Source organism: Plodia interpunctella, chromosome 6 (assembly GCF_027563975.2).
Source record: "Plodia interpunctella isolate USDA-ARS_2022_Savannah chromosome 6, ilPloInte3.2, whole genome shotgun sequence".
NCBI classification, from domain to species: Eukaryota; Metazoa; Arthropoda; class Insecta; order Lepidoptera; family Pyralidae; genus Plodia; species Plodia interpunctella.
Window position 1 is genome coordinate 10,602,727 of NC_071299.1, and position 22,149 is coordinate 10,624,875.

At 40.1% G+C, this 22,149-nt stretch overlaps 1 protein-coding gene across 9 annotated transcripts in view; it reads right to left on the bottom strand.

The window, feature by feature from the left end:
• cno (canoe) overlaps positions 1-22,149 on the bottom strand; it is a 107,194-nt gene that overhangs the window by 4,383 nt on the left and 80,662 nt on the right. For 4 of the 9 annotated variants that reach the window (XM_053747142.1, XM_053747141.1, XM_053747143.2 and 1 more), the window contains 21 exons: positions 19,850-19,974; positions 18,999-19,400; positions 17,897-18,076; positions 17,263-17,371; positions 16,356-16,501; positions 15,327-15,540; positions 14,599-14,737; positions 13,626-13,813; positions 12,953-13,237; positions 12,175-12,315; positions 11,309-11,432; positions 6,213-6,339; positions 5,663-5,845; positions 5,282-5,378; positions 4,512-4,655; positions 3,564-3,736; positions 3,071-3,140; positions 2,475-2,604; positions 2,014-2,176; positions 1,034-1,154; positions 493-624 (listed from right to left, as the gene is read on the bottom strand). In XM_053747142.1, coding sequence (XP_053603117.1) covers positions 493-624; positions 1,034-1,154; positions 2,014-2,176; positions 2,475-2,604; positions 3,071-3,140; positions 3,564-3,736; positions 4,512-4,655; positions 5,282-5,378; positions 5,663-5,845; positions 6,213-6,339; positions 11,309-11,432; positions 12,175-12,315; positions 12,953-13,237; positions 13,626-13,813; positions 14,599-14,737; positions 15,327-15,540; positions 16,356-16,501; positions 17,263-17,371; positions 17,897-18,076; positions 18,999-19,400; positions 19,850-19,974 — 3,393 coding nt within the window. Of the gene's footprint in view, positions 1-492; positions 625-1,033; positions 1,155-2,013; positions 2,177-2,474; positions 2,605-3,070; positions 3,141-3,563; positions 3,737-4,511; positions 4,656-5,281; positions 5,379-5,662; positions 5,846-6,212; positions 6,340-6,883; positions 8,687-9,347; positions 9,471-11,308; positions 11,433-12,174; positions 12,316-12,952; positions 13,238-13,625; positions 13,814-14,598; positions 14,738-15,326; positions 15,541-16,355; positions 16,502-17,262; positions 17,372-17,896; positions 18,077-18,998; positions 19,401-19,849; positions 19,975-22,149 lie in introns of those variants that run through there. The other 5 variants (XM_053747150.1, XM_053747144.1, XM_053747146.1 and 2 more) reach the window with 5 other exon arrangements.

Genomic DNA, 22,149 nt, shown 5'->3' on the forward strand with positions numbered 1-22,149 from the left:
GTTCCCCGAGGGAAGAAAGATTTCAACGTGGACATGTTCAACCCGAGACGTAATCGAGGGTAGTAATTACCAAAGTTAACAATCGTACTTTGTTCCGAGTGGTACATAGTTCTTTATATGATACCTGCGAAAAGTGATGAAAATTTTTTTTTCGGCAAAGAAATAAAGCTTTATTACTCTTGAGCTCCTTACTTTAGAACTCCGTTCGCATAAAAAAATCACATTTCAATTTAACCTATGTTTGTCCCCAGGCTTTCGACTATATATATTTCAAATGTCATTAAAATCCGTCCAGTATATTTACCGCGTGGCAGACAAATTCTTGCATTTAAATAATTTGTATGGAAGCATGAATAAACGTTTGTTGTTCCCACCCAAAATTCCCCACGACTACAATGCTTAAAAACGCTCTAAATTAAAAAATATATATCTGTCCATTTTTTAAAGTTATTCTACTGCTGTAAGATATTTAATAGTTCTTATATAACTTACCATTTCTGGAGGATATCCGTTGACGTCTTGCCTGGTGTTGACCTTGAGTATGGACTTGGGCGGGGGGTGCGTGGCGGGGGAGGGCGGCGGCGAGGGCGGCGCCTCTACGCCTTCCGCTGCGTTGTTGTCCTCCTGATACATCATTCTTTATCAATCGTTAAATAACTTACGAAACGACTTAACATTTTTCAATATTCGTTTTATAACTAATCAGTAAGACTGAATAACGTAAATATCTTCCAGAGAGATTTGGATTTTATTAAACTTTAATTGTTGCTTCCTTCAACATAAAGTAACAATGACCTTGTAACCACGTATTGTACATTAGAAACTACACAATAATATGGTAATGGATAATAAGTTAAGCCTTATTGTATGAGACTGAAAGGACAAAAAAGGGGTCTCGGAAATGATAATGTTCCGTTAGATGTGAAGTGTGGTGTCACACGACTCGACCGAGTGAGGAACTTGCATATCTGTGACAGTTTTCATAGAGAGTAGAGTCGATACGCTAAGAAGAAGCTAAAAAAACTGGATATACCTGTTGGTGCTGCGTGGCTCTCCTCTCGAACTCCCGCTCGAGCTGCAGCGCCCGCAGCTGCTGGCTCTGCACGGCGGAGCGCGCGGCCCCCAGCGACAGCAGCTGCGCTATCGTCGCGTCTCTGGAATGTTGGGCGTCAAATAGGTACATGCTTTCTTAGGCAGGCTACTCACACACCTGCCGCACGGGCAATCTAAGGTCTAAAGAAGGAAATGCACGTATTTAATAGAAAAGGAAGGTCGTCCTACATCTTTTTCTTTTAAATACCTGTATGTGTACCCTTTCTGTAGTCCCTTAAATCGGAGTGTGTGTAGCCGGTCTTAGAAATATTAAATTTTTGAGTTGATGTGGGCTGAAAATGATCGCTTGCGATCCCCCGTGCCCCCGGTGCCCCCAGTAAAGACAGATGCGAAAACGCCACGGGGGATTGCATTTACACACCAGCTCCGGGGCCACTGTCCTCGGGGGCTGGTGTGTAAATGAAAGGAAGGATGTTGATCGCAGTTTTGATAGTCGTTCCAATATATGTCCATTTCAAGCACAATGTTAATCTATGATTTTAATTCAAAATATTTAATGAGACAATAAACTTTTGGATTCGAACGAGTATCGTAGTCCACCAGCAATCAGTGAACGTCTCATCGACGTTCATCATTTAAAAATCAACACAACAAATCGTAATTTAACCTCAAAATCACAGTTAGTCCAATAAACCCGGGTCTCCCGGGTTTAACTTTAGCACCACACATACATACCACACATATAGTACCACACATATAGTAAGTAATACTTTTTTCGCGTAATAATTATTTGGTCTATGGTTTAAATCGAATTTAATCCCAGTACTAAAAATAGTCGATGTTTTGCAATAAGAGGGCTGGTGTTTAAAATGAGTTGAATGAAGTGTAAAGAGTAACAGTGAGACAAAATGAATGAAATCAAAAATCGAGTGAAGAAATGTTATCGAGCGCAGTGAGTACCTGCGCGCGCGGTTGGCCTGACGCCGCGCCTCCAGCTGCCGCTCGCGCTCCTCGCGCTGCCACGGGTTGTGCGCGGGCGCCGGTCGCCCCCCCCCGCCCGCCGCTGCCCCCACGCCGTACACTGCCACCGCGGGGGGCTCCAGTGCGCTCGCTACGTACCGCTCTGTTCAAATTATACTATTATATATTCACTTGCTCGAAATACGGCACTTGTGTTACGATTAAACTCAAATATTACATTTCAATCGTTCGTCGAAATAAAATATCCAGAATGTATAAAACTGAAATTGTTACAAAATAAACTTTTTACAAAAATGGCGTTTGTGACGCAAACATTTTTTATTCATTTTACATTTTGTCGAATATAAGAGGCCTATTAATAAACATTTTTTATTCATTTTAAATTTTGTCGAATATAACAGGCCTATTAATAAACAAGTTTGTAACAACACAAATGTCACCATCGTCTGGTTGCACGGAGTTGTTCGCCTGATGCGCGTTGTTGGCGTGCGCGTGCTGCAAGTTGTTCGTCTGCTGCACCTGCTCCAGCTCGCGGTCGTCCGTCTCTGTCTCCGGTCGTCTCATGTTTTGCTGGAAAATGTTGCTAGTTTTAATAATAATAAAGCCTTTTCTTCCAAGCTGGGTTTTGCCCACAACTTCGCCCGTGTTCATTTCGTGCGCCCGCTCACAACTTATTATCGATATCTAGGGATCTAGGCAACGTATAGCGATGAAACCTATACCAGATTTTAAATTAGATCTTCCGCTTTACAACTGTAGAAACCGTATGAAAATTCATTCTAATAGTTTTTGCGTGATACGCGAAACATACAGACAGACAGACAAAGACAAAAATTCTTTAAAAATAGTTTTGGCTTGTATTAGTTCCATAAAGACATAATTATTTTTCTTTAATATCTCCTATGTGAAGATAATAGTCCACTTACAGTTTTATTATATGTATAGATATCAATATATATACATAAATATTAGATATATTGATGTATATATTATTAGTAAATTTTACAAAAGCTACAAAGTACTATCAATGCATTACCTGTGGTTTAGGAGCTACGGGCGGTTGTGATCGTTGCGGCGAAGGCGGTCCGGCCTGGTGCCACTCGTACCTGTGAGGGAAACAAAACATGTTTCACTCTTTATCTTTTGGTCATGTTACACCACGACTTTCTAACATGTTCAATTTCTCTATATTCAATTCCTTCTCAAAAAATATAAATTTCAACAACAAACTTTTAGATTCGAAGGAAAATTACGTAATTAATAAATATTCGTTGTAATAACTCACACTCGTGTGTACATAGTATATAGCCTTATATACAATATCAATGTTTTGGAAACAACATTACGAAAAAGCATAATTAAAAAAGTAGCAAAATTTGGTCATAATACCTGTGTTTCCCCACAGCATGTTACAAAACTTTACATATCATTAGTCGTATCTTTTACGTGTGACAAAGACAACGGGTGTTATCTAACATAACCAAATTTGCGACTTGTAGTAAAGTAATATAAAGTTAACAAAAGCATACCTTTGAGGCGGATTTTGATTGTGATTGTGGTAGTGTTGCATGTTGGGGCCCGCGGGTCCTTGGCCCGGGGACAGCGGGGACATGGGCCCCGGCGACATTGGGCCAGGTGACATGGGGCCCTGTTGCGCATAATGCTGGTTATGCATGTGCATCTGCGTTGGACTCATCGGGCCCTGAAGGAAATTATAAATTATATGTGTATTATTTAGTTCATAGAGTACAGATTAGTTTTGAATCCATTCAAAAAGGAACCGTTCAATTACAATGTAGATTTTGATGAATGACAATGAGATGGTGAAAGATAATCTCAACGATTTTCTATTTGTAAAGGAAATTTCAAAATAAAACTCAATGGTAAATGGTTGTAGAATAAACATGAAAAATTTATAGATTTTATCTTAGATAAATAGTAAATAATTTTGATAAAATAGTAAAACGAATGAAGAGTTAATTGTATAGTGCAATCCAATGTTTTCGTAGTGAAACATTCGTATATTTGTTTTATTTATGGAGTTCCTGAACAGTTTCAACTTCAATTAATAACAGACGGTCGTATTGTAATAAATGTTTTTTTATGTAATTTGATTGGTAACAATGTATCAAAATCAAATCATTTATTCAGAAATTAGGCAGGCATTTTTCATGTCATATTCTAAATTAAATGATATTTACCAAAGCTACAAACTACTAACATTTCGGAACGACCACTGCTGTGAAGAAATGCCGAAAGAAACTCATTTAAACAGTGTTGGCCCCTATTATGCCAGAAGGGCTTACCATTTTTGAAATATAAATTTATGTATAATTTTTTATCAGTAATATAACAATGTAAGTACACTTTAAAGTACATGGTCAAAAGGTATACTAAAACATATTATGATTGCAAACCAAATAAACCAGATTTTTTCAATTCTTTCTTACAGTAAATAGAATGAAATGAAATATGACCTGTTGTCCGACATGGTGGTGCGGCAGCAGCGGGGGTTTCTGCTGTATGGGCTGGTAGTGGGGGGGGGGCTGCTGACGCCGCGACACCTCCTCCGACATCTCCGCCAGCTTGGCTGCGCGCGCGCTCATTGCTTGCTTGTTCTGCTACCAATTGTTCATTATAGGTTACAGGGTTTTTGATTCAGTTAGATAGATCAAGAGGAATAGGATCATTTGATTTTCTGTGATGAAACTAGCCTAAGACCACAAAACAAGATTTTTTATTTTATTTTTTTATTATTATCAATAGGCTCCAGACGGGAGATCGACCTCCCGATCTGGGACAAGGACACACCTTGGTTAACTAATAGCCAACCATTATATAACCATGAATTTCTATAACATTCTGATTTCAGTTTGGTAGTTTTCACTTGATTTCGGTGAAGACTAGTTGACTGTTAATTCACTAGTATGTGGGTGGACTATTTAGTTCACTAGTATGTGGGCGACTACTTGCGACTAGATTGCGGTAGGTAGTCATGTACAGAGGTGGGTTTACGCCCAGTTTCTTTCCAACAAACCCATCTTCTAGCTGGGTTTGCGCCGGATTGGCTCCTACTTTTTAGGAAGGAAAGATATTACTGGGCAAGTACTGTGTGTGTATCTGGTCATGCAACATGCCTTTGAACATAAGTAAATGTAACGTAGCTTTGAGTTTCGAGAGTTTAGGCTCTGTCTGCCCCGCAAGACACAGGGACGTGCCTGACGGACGGACGGACGTGACGTGTTACCTGGCTGTGTACCGGGGAGTCCGGCTGCTGGTCGCCCGCGGAGTAATGCGCAGACTGCGGTCGGTTGCTGCCGTTGGAGCTACGCAGCGACGACCATCTGGTGAGAGTACACATTATATATTGTTATTATAGTTTGTAGATATTGTGAGAAATTACTATATAAAATTTGACGTGAAAAAGTGCCTCTGTGAAGGTCTAATTTCTGAATAAATGATTTGGATTTGAACAAAATGGGATCACAGCCTTAGCAATATCATAAGTTTTAAAGGAACAACAGATAAAATTTGGGTATGATTGCATAATCTTGATGTAGCTTGGATGATATTTTCATTCCATCTCATAAGAGCGCCACTTTCCAGACGCTTGCCGGCCCCCACTCACCGGTCCTGCAGCGCGTGGTTGTGTCCGGGCAGGTTCTGGTAGAAGGCGTCGTGCGCCAGGTTGTGGCTGCTGCGGGACTTGCCGGCCCATGCGGCGCTGGCGGCCATGCCCACGTTGCCCACGCTGCCCGTGCCCACTGCTGGGCCCACGGTCGCGGCCGACGGGGTCGGGCTCAGTGTTGCGCTGTTGAGGAAACAAAAATCATGTATTTTATATTTGTAAATGTAAATAAAATAGAGACAAATTATAAAGTAGTATCTAAGTGGGACATATGATTAGGAGAGACGAATTTACTAAGATTTTTCCGGCGTGTGGTTCCGCCCCAGAATACAATTACAATCCCGAATGAGATGATTTTGAAAGGAGAATTTATTTGAAACGGACAATAGATCTATCAGATCTCCTCTGGTTTAAGAGTTAACTATTCTCGGTATTATTAAACAAAGCATATATACAATATAGAGTAATTTCGCTATTTGTTTTCGCCGTTTCACACACTGAGTATTATTTATTGTTACAATGTTTTCTGGTCCCGCCAGTCTCACAGTACCTATTGAGATGCTGATGCAGCGCCGGGGTGCTCTTGCTAGGCTTGACGGGCTCCGCCGCCAGCCGCGACGGCAGGTCCCGCTCCGACGCCCTGCGCAGCGCTGTCGCGCCCGTCGCCGCACCAGGGGCTATAGATACACGGACAACTTTACTCAATCCGATATGGTGAAGTGGATGGTCTAATAATATGAATTTGTCTACAGAAATTTGTGAAAATTTACGTTTTGAACGAATATTGGAACACATTATACGATTTGAAAAAAAAAAATCTAGTAATATTACCAATCTTATTATTAAGATATATAAAGAAAGTTTTGAATAAAGAGATAATCTGTGCTAATAAAATAATAATTAAAGAACACATAACGTACAAGTTAGGGTACCTTATACAGTGAATTAATGACCATTGTGCAAAATATTGATAATAATAATTATAACGTTGAACAAGACAAGGCAAAAATTTTAAATAATAATGTAACGAATGGTGAACCAAGTATCACTTAAAATAATCATAACTTGAAATGGCATAACATTGAAAAATAAATCTCAAAGCGGCGACTACAGAGTAATCTTATAAACTAGGTATAACATGGATAAATAAAAAGAGACCTTAATACATCTATAATAAATAACAACGACGAGTGCACCTAAAAAAGTAACATAATAGTGAAGACAATACGTGAGACGCCGTGCTAGGATCTAGGACACACCTATATCATGCTGGATGGGGGTCGGTCTTACTGTCGGCGGGGCGGGGGGCGAGGCTCGGGCAGCTGTGGTGTAAGTTACCGCCGGCGCATGCGCGGCGACCGCGTGCGCTCCCGCTGCTCACGTTCGGACAACTTTGGACGACTGTCGAATACGATTCCCTTCGAGAACTATTCGATACATCTAATAGAGAATATCCGTCGCTAGGTGGCGCTCTAAAACGAGATCTCAAAGGCTGATTCTCGGCAGAATTACTCGATTTTTGATCGGAATTGAAACTTGATTGCGTCGACTTTATACGTATATTGTCTAAAGTGATTATTTTTGGCTTTTTGTCGACGATTTCATTGAAAACGTATCCGTTGACTGCATTATTATCGGTGTGGTCTTCCGAGGGTAGATTTGGTAGTTCGAATTCGTTGCCCTGAGCGAGCGTATCTTCGCTGCCTCTGGAGCCATATTTCGACCAGTCTTCCAACTGTATCAATATGCTTTTCACTTCTTCTTCAGACATTTTCCCTCCCCGAGCTTCACTCAAATCAGTTTTGTTGCTCTCATACTGAATATCGGCTAAACTAGTACTATGGACATTATCGAGTATTTTAAAGGACTTTTCGTTGCGAGCGCTGAGGTTCGGGCTAGACTGGCAGTTTCGTTTGTAACTCATTACGCTGTAACTGAGGTTTATGTCATTAAAATGTTTCGCCAAGGCTTTGACTTTCCCGTAGGACGGTCTGTACTCATCAGGAGATTTCCAGGATTTTCTATCAACACTGTCTAGTATTTGTTTAGCTCCTGACTCAATTGGTGTATTATGTGCTAGAGATTTTTGTCCAGGTAATCTTTTATCAGTATCTTCGTTAGATTCTGATGTAGAATACGTGGCCCCATCTGTGTCTTCGGATTTACTAGAGTACGACTGAGACATATTGAATAACGCTCTTTTAAGTCTGCATTGAATACCATCTATTCTTTGCGTTTCTCTCGGTATGTTTACGTTTAAATCTAATCTCCGTGGCGCTGGAATAGGAACAGGTTTCGTTTCTTCCATAGGAGAACAAGGAGTTTGGCACACAGCATCGGCGGTCTCTGTCTTCTTCTCTTCAGGTTTATCAAGGGAAAGAGATGGCAATATTCGACGTATTTTGGGAGTGGCTACTTTATCGCAAACGGTGTCGTTTTCGTATATCACCGGTTCAGAATTAGGTTCGTCAATGAATGGTATGGATTGAGTTTCAGGTTGCGGCGTTCTGCAGCATTCACACGCGCTTACGCACTCGTCTATTCCAGTGCATCGACGTCTATGAAAATCGTCTCTTGGCCTCATATTGAATAAGTCTAGAGTTAATTTTGTATCAATGGGTTTCATTTGCGGCGGTAGACATATAACCTCGTTTTCACTGGACTCATAATTCGCTGGTGGTTCTGGAACTTTCGGAGGTACATCCTCCTCTGGAGGGACGTGGCTGTCGTAAGTGGTAGTATCACTGCTGGGATGTTGTTCGTCAAAGTCTTCGCACGTAAAAGTGAATACCGGTATAGGTCTTGGCGGCTGGGGCGGACCGCATTTGAGTTCGAAAGGGCAGCCTGGCGTGTCGGGAGACATGTCGTCGTGGAGTTGATTGTTTTCTCTGTCTAACGTTATGATGAGTCGAGGTATTGAGCCGTGATAGTGCGGTGTGAAGTCTTCGCTATCGTCTGTACTGGATTCTGTTGATTCGTCCCTGAGAATTTGGCAGCGGTCGTGGCATGGCCGCCGACCGTAGCCTGCAAGAGGACGCATGTCAGTCCAATGTTTTTTTTTTCTGAGCTGATAGACAGAAATACAGAACAGCTGCAAAATAATCGGATAGGCGATAAACTAAAACATACTGACGCAAATAAAACTAAACTAACAATAACAATGATTGATAATTAATAATCAATTGTAATATACAAGATTTAAAAAGAAGTCAGGAACATTATCGACAAGTATTACAATTTTGTTGGCTGAAGATTGAAGGTGAAGATTTTGAGACGCACAAGTTTCGTCGCCAAGGCGTGGCAAGTGGCTTTACGGTGGCGGCGCACAGTGCTCCGAATTCATACATACATAAGATCGAAAATACAAATTTGCAATTTCAATCTTGTGTCCAGCTTTTCTAAAAATCTGTGGCGGCGTCCTTGCTAGGTCGCTCGGTCTTTAATCTATACTATTATTATAAAGAGACAAGCGTTTGTGAGTTTATGAGTTTATGTTTGAGCGTAATCTCCGAAACTACTGAACCGATTTCAAAAATTCTTTCACCATTAGAAAGGTACATCATTCAAGCTATATAGTCTACATTTTATCTCGAAATTCCAACGGGATCGAAGCCCCGGGCAACACCTAGTGTGAAAACAAACAAAAGAAGCAGTGTAGGGCACACGTGACAGCTAGGATATTTGCCTGCGGTTGCCAGCTCGGCGAGCGGCGAGGCGGGCCGCAGCATGGCGGGGTGTGTGTTCGTGAACGTGCCCGAGTTGCGCCGTCCGCGGTGCTCGTACTCTATCTCCAGCTCCAGCTCCGACTCTAAAGCCACATTTACACTCAGCTCGGAAGTGAGCACCCCAGGGGGCAGCACGAGTATGTTAATAGGTCACTCGCGCTGTCGCTGCTCACGTCACTGCCGCTGCCGGCGCTCCCTCGATTGTGGGTTTTTCGCGCGGAAGTCAGGACGACTATACCACCACAGGAGTGGAGTAATGAAAAAACAATTACATGTTTGGAATTTTATGATATTGAGCGGGTAATATGGGATGACTTATACTGAGCAGACATAATGCTGTCGAACCAGCAATTTGTTCAATCGTTTCAAGTCATTTTTAAGAGTTGATAAATAAAGAAGAGAGCGAGAATATGAAGAATATGAAGGCTGAGTTCACTCGCGTCGTTATCGCCGCAAAAGTATTTAGGGAAATATTTCCGGCCGCGGCGGGAGAAGTGGCAGCGGCTGAGTGTAAATATGGCACATACAGATAACTAGCTAAGCCGCCGTTTCCGTAGTATTTTGTAGCTTTGGAATTTCTCACAAATTTTTTGGTAATCTAGAACGTCTGACGTTAAACTCTATAATGCCAGGTATACTAAAACAAAGATGCTCTTTGCCGCGGACAAAGCGAAAGTTTGTGTCTGTCAAAACTAAGCCGTTGTGACGATTTTGTTGAAATTTGGAATAGACATAGTTAATAATGCGGGATCAAATATATGCTACCGCGGGGAGAGCTGCGAACAACAACTAGTACTATATAATCATTAAAAATTTGACTTAAAAAAGGGTCTGTGAAGGTCTAATTTCTGAATAAGTTTTTACTTTACCCGTACCATACAAATTCTCAATATACATTGCAGTCCCCCAAGAGGGATTATTTTTGATAGAAAATTGATAGACATGTTTCAACTCACAATATTAGGTAAGTATGGTCGCGACAATTTAGTGTTTTACTTTACAAAGTCAATGACTAACTGAACCTACAAACTACTAACTTCTTATATTAAGTACACATACATTATTTATTATGATAATTGTTTAGGCCTTTGGCTGTATTGCTTCAGTGTCACTAGCTTAGCTAACTTTTTAATTTTCCTAAATGTCAAAGCTGTCAACGTCACGACATTTTTTACTTCGTCTTCTGAAATTTGGCGCGTCTACCTACGTACTTTTTTCAATGTATCTAAAAATTTCAAAACTGCATGAATACAAAAAAAAGTAAAAGTTATTATTGAGCTTTCATTGGCTCCGGTGTGTCGGCGAAGACAATAATATATTACATTAATACATTTTACAAGTTCATTGAACTATAACAACATAAATGATGCAAGTAAAATGACATACAAATAAAGTAATGTTATTTTCTGCTGGGAATCAGGCAGTAAAGTCTAGCGATCTCATTTTATAGAAATAGATATCACGAAAAATACATACTATTACTATAGAGCAAGTTCAAGCTTGATTAATAGTATTTTTTTGATGAAATTTGCATTTAGGAAGAAAACGTTTTTCACTAATTATATCATGACCAATCTCTTTTATTCCAACTTTGAAAAACTTAGTTCGTTTTTCTATAACAGGCTGCTAACTTCTATGAAATTTTGATTACTAAATGAGAATGATTTTTCAAATACCTATACATTTGAATCTGTTCTACATTTTAAATAAAGAAAGACATTGAGTACGAATAATATTAAGGACAAAAGTCTTCTCTCCCTTTCTATAGAATCGAGGGAGAGAAGACGAAGAATAGACGTTCCTCTTAATTGTAAATGACACGTGAATAACTGAGGCAATTACTGTAGCTGCCTACTGGTCTGAATTAATATTATTTGTTTGTTAAGTCGACCAAAACAGAAGGCGTAAATAAATAAAATACCTGGTTTATGTTCCGGCGTGGTAGCGGGCTGGTGCAGCAGGGTCGCCAGTCCGTGTAACACGGCGCCTTGTTTGGCGATCTCTAACGTCACTGTCGGCCCCGTTCGTACTAGGTATTCCGCAGCCTACAGCGGGAAAAAATACCTATTATTTACCTGTTTTTTTAAAGTAATGTATAAATAAGGATAGCACATTCACATTGGAATCTTTCCTCTCTCTCATTATCGGTTACATTACGGGCTGTAAAGTCCGGGTTTAGCGAACAATAAAGCTACAAATACACTAGGCAACATTTGACGCGAAACATGTCACTCTATATAACGCATAACCATCGACTCGAGCGAAATAGCACATAGTCGATCTCACTCATGCAAATTGTAATGAAAAGGCAAGCACGATATGTTGCGCGTCAAATGTTCCCTAGTGTATCTGTGGCTTGAACCTTAAAAATTTGCAGATTTCACTGTTTTTCGAATCTGCCTGACGTTCAATTGACGTGCTCAAGAATACTATACGTACGTAAGTACGTACGTATAGCATTCTCGAGCACGTATACGTCTCGTGTATTAACGTGTGTCATAACGTCAGTGGAACCTATCCATATATATTTTTTGATATATATTGGATGGTCCTTCGAGCCGAATCCGTTATATCGATGTAGAGTTTTGTGTATTATTTTGATTTGAAGCGATAGAGAGAGAACCAAAGAGAGATGTAGGTGTCCAGTTGAATATTTTGCGTGGTCCTTCGAGCCGGATCAATTACACCGATGTAGCGATTTATGTATTTTTTTTGTATGATGCGATAGAGAGAGAGAACCAAAGAGAGATATAGATGTACAGGTAGCTGTAGATGCGTGTGACATACCTTCTCCTGCGTGATGCCGCGCAGCGACTGTCCGTCGACGGACAGCAGCTGGTCGCCGGCCGCCAGCCGGCCGTCCAGCGCGGCGGCGCCGCCCGGCACCACTGACTTTATGTAAATGCCCAGCTTGCTCTGACCCGCGCCCTAAAACCATACATGCACTTAATGCAGGCACTTGCACATTGAATGCACGTTACAAAGCCGAGTAGCAAAATTGCATCAGCGATTCGGTGTGCACGGGCTTTAAATGCGAAAAAAAGAAGAAGATAAATGGTTAGATATATGTAACGAATGATGTTCGTTACTAAATCAAAAATGTACTGGATTTCGATGAAATTTGGTAAACGCGTGGAATATATACTAAAATAGAAGAATTTCTCATGGTTTCTTTGCTATAAAAATATGTCACCTCGTACACAAGAGCATGGAGTGATCCTATTGTAGGGCGGAAATCACACGCCAGATAAGAGTTGGCCTGTTAGGTTGAGAATCATATTGCGAGATTAATCATAATGATTCAAGTTTTCGTGAACATTTAATCAATCACGATCGTATCGAATGCCTTTTCAAGAAATGAAAATTTAAGGATATTTAGCATGTAGGTACTATCTGTAAAAAGTATAAAGGTATCGGCGTAGTTGGCAACAAATGGCTCAGGATAGATACCTTTGGAAGACAGAAGCCTTTGCCCAGCAGTGGGACACAAAATACAGGCTATAAAACTGTATAAATATGTGAGTTTTAAATAAACATATTTGTATTCAATACTAAATGGTCTAACCTTGGCAGCAACGATACTGAGGCCCATTCCATTCGCGTTCTTATGCAGCTGTATCACCTGGACCCTGGGGTCAGGTGTTCTCCGAGGCATGCCGTAGCCGGCCAGGTACACGGTCCACACGCCGACGGCGTGCGGCTGGTGCGCGAGGCGGCAGAGGCCCCCCCTCTGGAGGGGCGCCACAAACTCCGCTAAGCCCGGGGGCACTCCGCGGACCACTTCGGCGCTAAATCCGTCGCCGGGGATTAGCAGGGCGGCGCCGAGCCATGTGCTTTCTTCTAGTCGGATCTGGGAATCAATTAATATTATTATTATAACTATAGGAGAACTATAGGAGGTTTATAGCAACTGTTCTATTTATTAAAATTTATCCAAAAAATATTTTATTTCAAAATGTGTTAGCGTCTTATAAATCTGTAGGTTTCTGTTTACAAAAGACAATTTTAATCACAAAATAGAATTAACAATAAAGTTATATTAATTTAAACTAAAAACTATCTAACTAAAAAATAACTTATAAATTAAAAATATCTAAAGAAGGCTTAGTTTGATTGATGCAAATCACTCTTAAATGTTACAAAATACATTTTAAAATGTCGGAATTGAAATATTTCCGTAAAATAAATATAAATTAAATTGACGTGTCACTCTAGTGCCGTAATTAAAAAATCCCAACCTCTCTGCCGTCGGCGCGGCACAGTTCGTCAGCTAGCGCCCGCGCATGCGCGACGGCCGCCTGCACGACGTCCGCGGACGAGGTCGCGGACAGCAGCGCTCGCACTTGGACAGAGTTCAGCTTGAAACACGCCGATAATGCTGCGCGGGCCTCCTCCGCGGTGCGGTAGCTGCCCTGGATGAGGCGGGCTGTGGACGACAGATATTTAGTGACAATAATTTGTTAACAGCTTAGTTTTTTTAATCTATGTGTATAAAAATGTAATTAATAAGTACTGGCCGTTAAACTTCTGCACTTTTAAAAGAAAAAGAAAGAATTGTCATTGATTCTTATTGTCATTATTTTTATTGGTTGTTATCTTGTTCGTTAATTTTATATGATCACAATAATATTTCTATTTCCCACACACTATCCAAAGTTTCGTTTGATTTAGTCCCGGCAATAAATATGTATATACTATAAACAAATAAATGGACAACACTCAACGGCCCACACTAATAATTAGGATTATCGCGGATCCGATGGACACGAAAACAGAAACGGGTACAATTCAGTCCCACTACAGGGCAAAACTCAACTTCGAAGCTCTAGGAAGAAATGTATGGACCAGATTTAGCATCAGATAAAACAACTTGGAAGGATTTTTCTTAATCAACTATTAAGAAAGCATATTCTAATACGACAGCATGACATTTTATATCATTATTAGATTGATATTAGTTACGTACATACTTGAAGCATCATAAAGTAAATTACAATTCGAATATTATTTATTTATTTATTTATTTATTTATTTATTTATTTATTTATTTATTTATTTATTGGCTTCTTCATAATTAATTACATAGTATTCTTCATAATTCATTATAATGTCAGTCAAAAAAAAATCAGTCTTGATCAATATCAAGACTGATTTTTTTATTATTGATTGACAAATGAGATAAATCTTTTACTGTAATGGAATAAAACTTACCAGCTTGATGTGTCCTGGCCAGATGACAGTCAGCAGCCAGCTCCAGCCCCTGTCTCTCGGCCCAGGCCGCCAGCAGCGCCAGTCTGGCCGCGAGGGCGGAGCCCCAGCGGCCGCTCACGGCACCTGGCTCTGTTACGAGCTGTGAACGAAATAGTACATTGTTCACCGATGCAAGAATGTAACGGATTTCAACAAGGGTGACATATTAAGCCCGAGACGTAGTCGAGGGCGTTGATCAGCCGAATTGAGAATCGTACTTTCTTCCGAGTGATAGATATATAGTGATTTATACGACGCCTGCCTACAAGAATAATGAAATAAGAATATTTTCCCGCTAAAAGGTTATTTATTACAGCTTGTACGCTTTCGTTAATCCATGGAGGCGTTAAAAGCCGTCTTCGATACTGTCACTAGATGACGACATGTCATTAAAACATACAAAGAGTGTTATAAATTTGAAAAAAATTACAAATAGAAAATAAAATTCAGCTATTTTCTAATACTCAATGCATTCGCGCTATTTTTTTTTTTTTTTATTGTATAAAAAAAGAACATTTCAAGCCGGTTTTAACATTTTTATGAGAAAAATGACCCGCGATGGAAGATAACTACAGACGACGGCAGTATGGGCTTAGATCCCTTTACCTTTCCACAAGGATAAACGAAACAAAAAAAAAAGAAAGTCTGTATTTAGCCAGCAACAAATCTTGAGTTTTCTTTTAACTTACCTTATTAAAGCACACAGCGTTGATGTAATGGAATAGATGAGAGAAGAGCTGTATAGTGAGTGCCGCGTTGACCCTACACCGCCGCAGCAGCACCATCGCCGATGCCAGCACTTGCACCGTGGGGCCGGTCGCCTCGTTGGGGTCACCCACGGCTGGGTTCGTCAGGGTGGACAGTGCCCGCGACAGCTCTTCTTGGAAGCACGACACTAGGTTGCTGTGGGTAAAGATTTGATTATGCCATCTCCATGCTGTCGCCCAACTCAGACACATGCCAACGGGAATGCGTGAACAACATGTGTAACTACGCATTAATTTACCGCAATGAAAAACCAGCAATGTATACCGAATTCGCCAAAGTTTGGCAAACTGTTCGACGATAGTGTGGAGTCGGCATTAAGATTGTGTCCGTTCGACTGAACTATATAGTGTAATAGAAGTTTACCGAATTGAGATCCTCCTCATTTTAACAATGGACCGTGAATATTAAGTCTTTTAGCCTTAACGGGGTCTTTTAGCCTTTAGATGAAGATAAGAGTTGCGAAACGCCACGCATAGCTGTATTATATAATATGCTTATTGGTGGAATTGAGATTAAACAGTGACAGATAGAAACGTTTTAAATCAATTGTTTCATTTAGCTCGCTATATATAATAACTAATAATAATTTTTTATACATTAAAATAGGCGAAAAAATAGAATTAATTGAAAAATCAACATAAAATAAACTCAATCATGCAGGAACTTGTTTCGTAACGAAAATTCGGCTTAAAACAGCCATGCCTGAACGTTAATTTTAAGATATTTAAGATACATAAGAAATCATGACGTTTTTGCCTAGCGATAGGACCAGCAGGACAACCATTAACTTTTACGGAACAACTCCAATGTCACTAAGTTCAATTTGGGAACTTAAAACTGAATCGCATTCATACTAAACATTAGCTCGATGGTACGAATTTGTCGCAGAGTAGATCGCGTTAAGAGATGATGCTAAGCCCCCAGATATCTAGAAAAAACAAAACAGTAACCTGAAAGCGTTCTGTACAGTGCTTGGCAGTAAATCCTGCGCTTGAGTGGAGAACGATGAGATGTGCCGGTCGCACTTCAGGAAGTGGAGTAGTTCGCTCGCGTTCGCCATCCAGAACGCTTGCGCAGCTGAGTCCGTGCATCGCTCCTGGGGTAATTAATAAAATTATATTATAGTGTTTATTATTTCTTTTTATTCAGGGCCAGTTTCTATCTGATAAAATATCATATTGTAATCTGACAGGCGGAGGAAATTAAGGGAGGCTTTTACCCTTAAATAGCTAGAAAAAATATCTGATAGGTAAACTAACTGCTAGATAAATGTGCCTGATGTCATTGTCCAGTTAGCCTTATTTAACATTTATAAAACACAATTTTAACGCTATCTGTTTGATATGTTACATCTAGGTTATCTGATACTTTGTCAGCAAGCGGGGAAACAGGCCTTTATTTTTAATTGGGGACGCCAGTGCAAGGCACTATATGAGTAATCAGTTATACCATTTCATCCAATCTACAAAGGCAATCTAAACAGCCCTTTCACTCATCTTCGATTGTTCCCCGTTTCGTTCGGGGCTATGACGCCACAAAGCCCAGGGTCAACGTAAAAATAAACCTTACAATTGTTAAGATTTGACTATGATTTTACGACCGGCCGCCAGCCTGACGTTAACCCTTCTTGGTAGTGCTATTGTTGCCTATCAGTTGCCAAGGCTTTGAGTCCCTCAGTCGCTAGGATATGGAGTGGTCCTATTCTACGGCGGAACCATACGCCGCAATCTAAACAGATCAATAACGTAGCACAATATTACCCGAGTAATTGCTTTTACTTTTCTCATAATAAAAAGAAATTGATAAAACTGTGACGATGGCCACAGTCTAAAATAAAAGCCCATAATAACAAGTCACCTGTACAGTGGTGTGTATGAGTGTGGCGACGTGATGCAGGAACGCGGTCAGCTTGTGCGCGCGCTCCGTCGGCGTCAGCTCCGGCCGGTAGTGCGTCGACGCGCGGTATCTGCAGGTGCGTGTACATACAATGTTTTTAAACTATAATTGATTAAACGTAACATGAGAAATAGACGTCCTCATATGCTTATCTCTACATATTATAAATTGAAGTCCTTTGCCGCGTCTGTCTGTTTGTCTGCTCGCGATAAACTCAAAAACTACTGCACGGATTCTCATGCGGTTTTCGCCAATAAATAGTGTGATTCCTAAGGAAGGTTTAGGTGTGTAATTTACGAAAGTTTGTCTGTTATACTTTCACGGCTAAACCCTTGGATCGATTTTGATGAAATTTTGTATGTATGTAGTTAAAGACTCTTGTTCAATCATAGGCCCCAATTGACTAATAATGGGTAAAAGTTCGCGATAAAAACTTAATAGCATTAAGTTTTTTTTGAAAATCATATTGAAAAAACTTAATTAGTTATCACTCAGAAATGTTGGCCAAATAAAATATTAATCTGGCCTGGATAAACATAATAATCCCCAAAAAATATAACGCTATCACATGTAACGTACGCTGACAAAGACATACCTAGCACATAGATACAGTGTGTAGACGGGCGCCAGTTTGAATGCGGGCGCGTGCGGGTCGAGCCTGGTGATGACGTGCGCCAGGAACTGCGGCTGGCCCGCCTCCGGGAACTCCAGCACGGCCGGCAGGATGGCCTCCGCCCCGGGCCGCGCCGACGACAGGGTGCCCATGCCCATTCTGCTACATATAACTTGTTTTAGTTACATTTTATTTGAAAGTATTCAAAATTTTCACTTTTAATTGAGACATTTTAATTCTAGCCTGTAGTTGTGTCCCAGTGTTGGGCAAAAGCTACCCCTTTATTTGCTCCTAAAAACTGTATTGAGTGCAGTATAAACACTTACGGACATACTAAATCAAAGTATGTAAGATGAAATGCAAGATCAGTAATGGGTCTTTTTAGGACTCATGTGTCCATTTCCAGTATTATCGTAGTAATCGATATAGTTTCGAGATCTTGGACAGATCTTTTATGCGAAGTTTCCAGTTAATACACTTCTAATAACACTTCCAAAAAGTAGTTTTCAGTCGCGTCCACTGTCATGAATTGCAAATGTCTATGAGCAACTTTTTAAAATCGTGTTGATATTATTAACTTGAAACTTAGCATAAAGGATCCAGCCGAGAAGTGGTATCATTTCGTACGTGGTAATTATTCTGTCACACTCTGTATAAAGTTTTGTGAGCACAAATGGATATTTGGACAGGTTATGGCTGAAAATTCCTGAATCCCAAATAAAACATATAACAAATAATAGCCATAGCCAATTAGCCAATGTCATTGACCAACATATACACAAACATTTTCTCAGAATACACATCACTTACATACAAAACTGGATTTACTTACACTGAGCGTTAATTTCGTTATATACTTTTTTTATAATGTCAAGGCAATCGCTGTGACTACTAACTAGTATAGCTCGACTTTGTGCACTGCCGTGCCCCCAGATAATTTGTCAGCTATTTCGACTCGAAAGAACATACTACTTTCATATATTTAGCACACTTACATTAAATACAAAACTTTAAAACTAAAAGGTCGTAATTTGAGACACGACCTTACCCTACGTCTTGGCGACAAAACTAGTTAAATCGATACCTGTTGTCGTGACCAGATCCTCCACTCTTCGCGCTGCAAATGCTCTTCGTCTCCACGTTCCCCTCCAAGTCGAACGTCGTCTCATAGTTATCCTTATACTGCGATCCTGTCGTCCTATTCTGCGCTTGCTCCTGTTCGTTATACATCGACTGCTCTTCTCTGTAATCGTCTTTGGTGTCGTTCAGATGTTGCGACATCATCAACGATTCGTTGTCTAGCTTCAACGTGTTATTGTTGTACGGTGTATCGTTTTGGTTGTAGTAAGCGTCGTGAGACACGGGACTCATGGTTCTGTTATAGTCTGTATCATTGGTGGTGTTGGCGTTGGAGTCGACGAGGTCTGGCTGGTGTGACGTCATGGACGTGGGGGACAAGGCGCCGCTCTCGGCCGACGTCGGCGATCTAAGAGGGTACGTACACAAGCGGGTGTTATGAGCCGGTGACATAAACATGCAGAGAACGAACCAAATCAAGTGACAGAGAAGCGACAGTGGTCGGTTACGGTAAAACAATAAAAAAGAAAACAAATTGTGAGTGAATGGTTTCGATTGAGTTGACACTATTGTTGAACGGGGTATACTACGACGACATTTAAATTTGGCACTATGCGTACATAATAGTGTGACACATACTATTTTTACAACTACAAATAATTTATGAAATATGCAACAAAAGATATATGTTTTGTTCTAATAAAATAATAACCGAAAAAAGAAACAGAAACAACAAATCCGGAAAATTGATACAAACAATAAAGTGTACAGTGATTTTATCTAGCAATACTTTGATATTAAAAATAGGAGTGTCACGCCATCTTGCACGCATAGACCATCTTAATTTTGTCGGCTTACCTGTCATATATGGAGCCCGAGCCGAAGTGCTGTGATTGTGACAGGTTCCTGTTCAGTATCGTCTCTTGCGCAGGGTCCACGAAGCGGAACGTCGACACCCGACCGAATTTCAGTAGGCAGCCGTGCTGGAACAATGGAGACTGTTTTATTAATTTCAAAACAAAACTACTATGTCTACTAAACAAATGAAAAATAGTTGTGCATATTAGTGATGTTATCTTTTTGGCGTGTGGCGCCGTCTCTGTAGCGTGTAGCTCTAGAATAGAATAGGATAGATGTAGAATTTTCGAAGTCTTTTATTTTCGATTTTGATTTTAGAAACCAAATTACACGGTCTTATTTCACACGCACGGTCGATGAGTGAAAAACTGTTATTTGCGAAGCGAAAAGCTTTTCACCAAAGAAATTCACAGCATTAAGATTCCTCCCAGACATATAACTGGGACCTAGATTTCCCTAAAGTTAATTTTGATTTCCGGCATTCACCGTGCGGCGTCACAACCCCGAACGCAACCGAAAACATGCACAAGTGAGAGAGACAGTGATGTTATCTTTTTATTTTAATCCCTCACCTACTTTATTGTTTTCATCTTCACTTAAATATATCAATATAAGTCTAATACCACACCAATAGGGTAAGTTGTTTTCCAGTTTAACGCCCTGTCCTTATGCAGGTTACATTATCGCGAAATGGATTGCCGAACTTTCGCGGATTCGGAATACATTGCTGGTTCATTCATTGTTGTAAATAAAAGCTCTCACACAAACTACGCGTGTTCATGCATTCGCGTCGGCATCTAGCCGAGTTCGGCGATAGTGCGCAGCCGGCAATAGATAAATATCGAACGTAATAAAATGCTTATAGACTATATTCGTGCGTTATTTACGTAGGTGATTATATACTGGAGTAAACAACTTTCTTATGTACCACAAAAAAGGCAAATAAGCTGTAAAAACAGGGAAACAAATAGCCAATCGGCTCGCTTCATTAGCCGTCCCTCATCAATGCTGCGGCCGGCAAATTGGAAACGGGCTGAGTGATTGCTGCCATGTGAGGCGAGGCCTGGTACTCACTTGCTGGGTTTTTTTGGGGTATAGATAGACGCGACAGACTTATTTTTATAATAGTAAGGATGGTAGGTGAAGCATTCTGGTTGATAGTAAGCACGCGCTGCAGTCCACCGTCACAATTTTATCAATTTTCTATTTATTAGCGAAATCTAAAAAAAATCTACACTATTATTATAAAGCGTTTGTGAGTTTCAAACTCAAGAAATTTCCATCTAATTTGTCTAACGACATAGCTGTCAATGTCAACAAAATGCCGCCTTTTTAATTGTCAAAAAGAAAAAAAAAAACAGTCTTAAAAATTGATAACACGGAAACCTAGAACCTGTCTTATTGAATTTCCCTCGAAATTTCCCCCATATTCCTCAAGATCACAAATCTATACTATTATTATAAAGAGGTAAGCGTTTATGAGTTTGTAAGTTTGAGGCGGGTAATCAACGAAACTACTGAACTGATTTCAAAAATTCTTTCACCATTATCTAATGGTACATTATCCAAGATTGCTATAGGCTATATTTTATCTCAAAATTCCCACGGGAGCGAAGTCCCGGGCAACATCTAGTATACTATAAAACTGTGCTACATTAGATAGGACATTATTAGAAAGTATTACAATTTTCCATTATTATATAGCTCTCAGAAAAACAGATAGTGTGTACAAGCCTTACGAACTTTTTTTCACCTTTAGCTTTTCCAAACAGCGTTACCTGTTCATCCCGCCTGATTCTAACGTATTTTTCGTGAGTGCCTACCCTTGTTCAGTATCGTGTGTACCACTTTACATATTACTTAGGAGAATAAACAGCTATCTTGGGATAGTGAAAGTTAATCTGCTTATAGGGATAAATCTTTGAAAGCTTTTTTATTAGGAAAAGGTATATACACTTTACGTATAGGAAAAGGTATTTATACCTTTTCCTGATGTGACTCTATCTCCCGTGTTCTGAGATGCATTTGGGCCTGTGACGACTCAAAGTCTGGACTCAGCTTAAAAAATAAACCCAAAAATTATGAAGATGCCGCTGTAATTTTACAACCGTCCACCTGCCGTAAGTTGCTCTTTGGGAATGTTATTGTTGTTATTAAACCGGTATACCGGGTAATAAAAAAAAATCATGCCGACTACAGACGATCAGTTACCCCAACTTTGGCGGTTTCAACATACATTGCTGGTTTTCCTTGTGGCAAATAAAAGCTCACATATAGAAACTGCGTAATGTACGTAAATT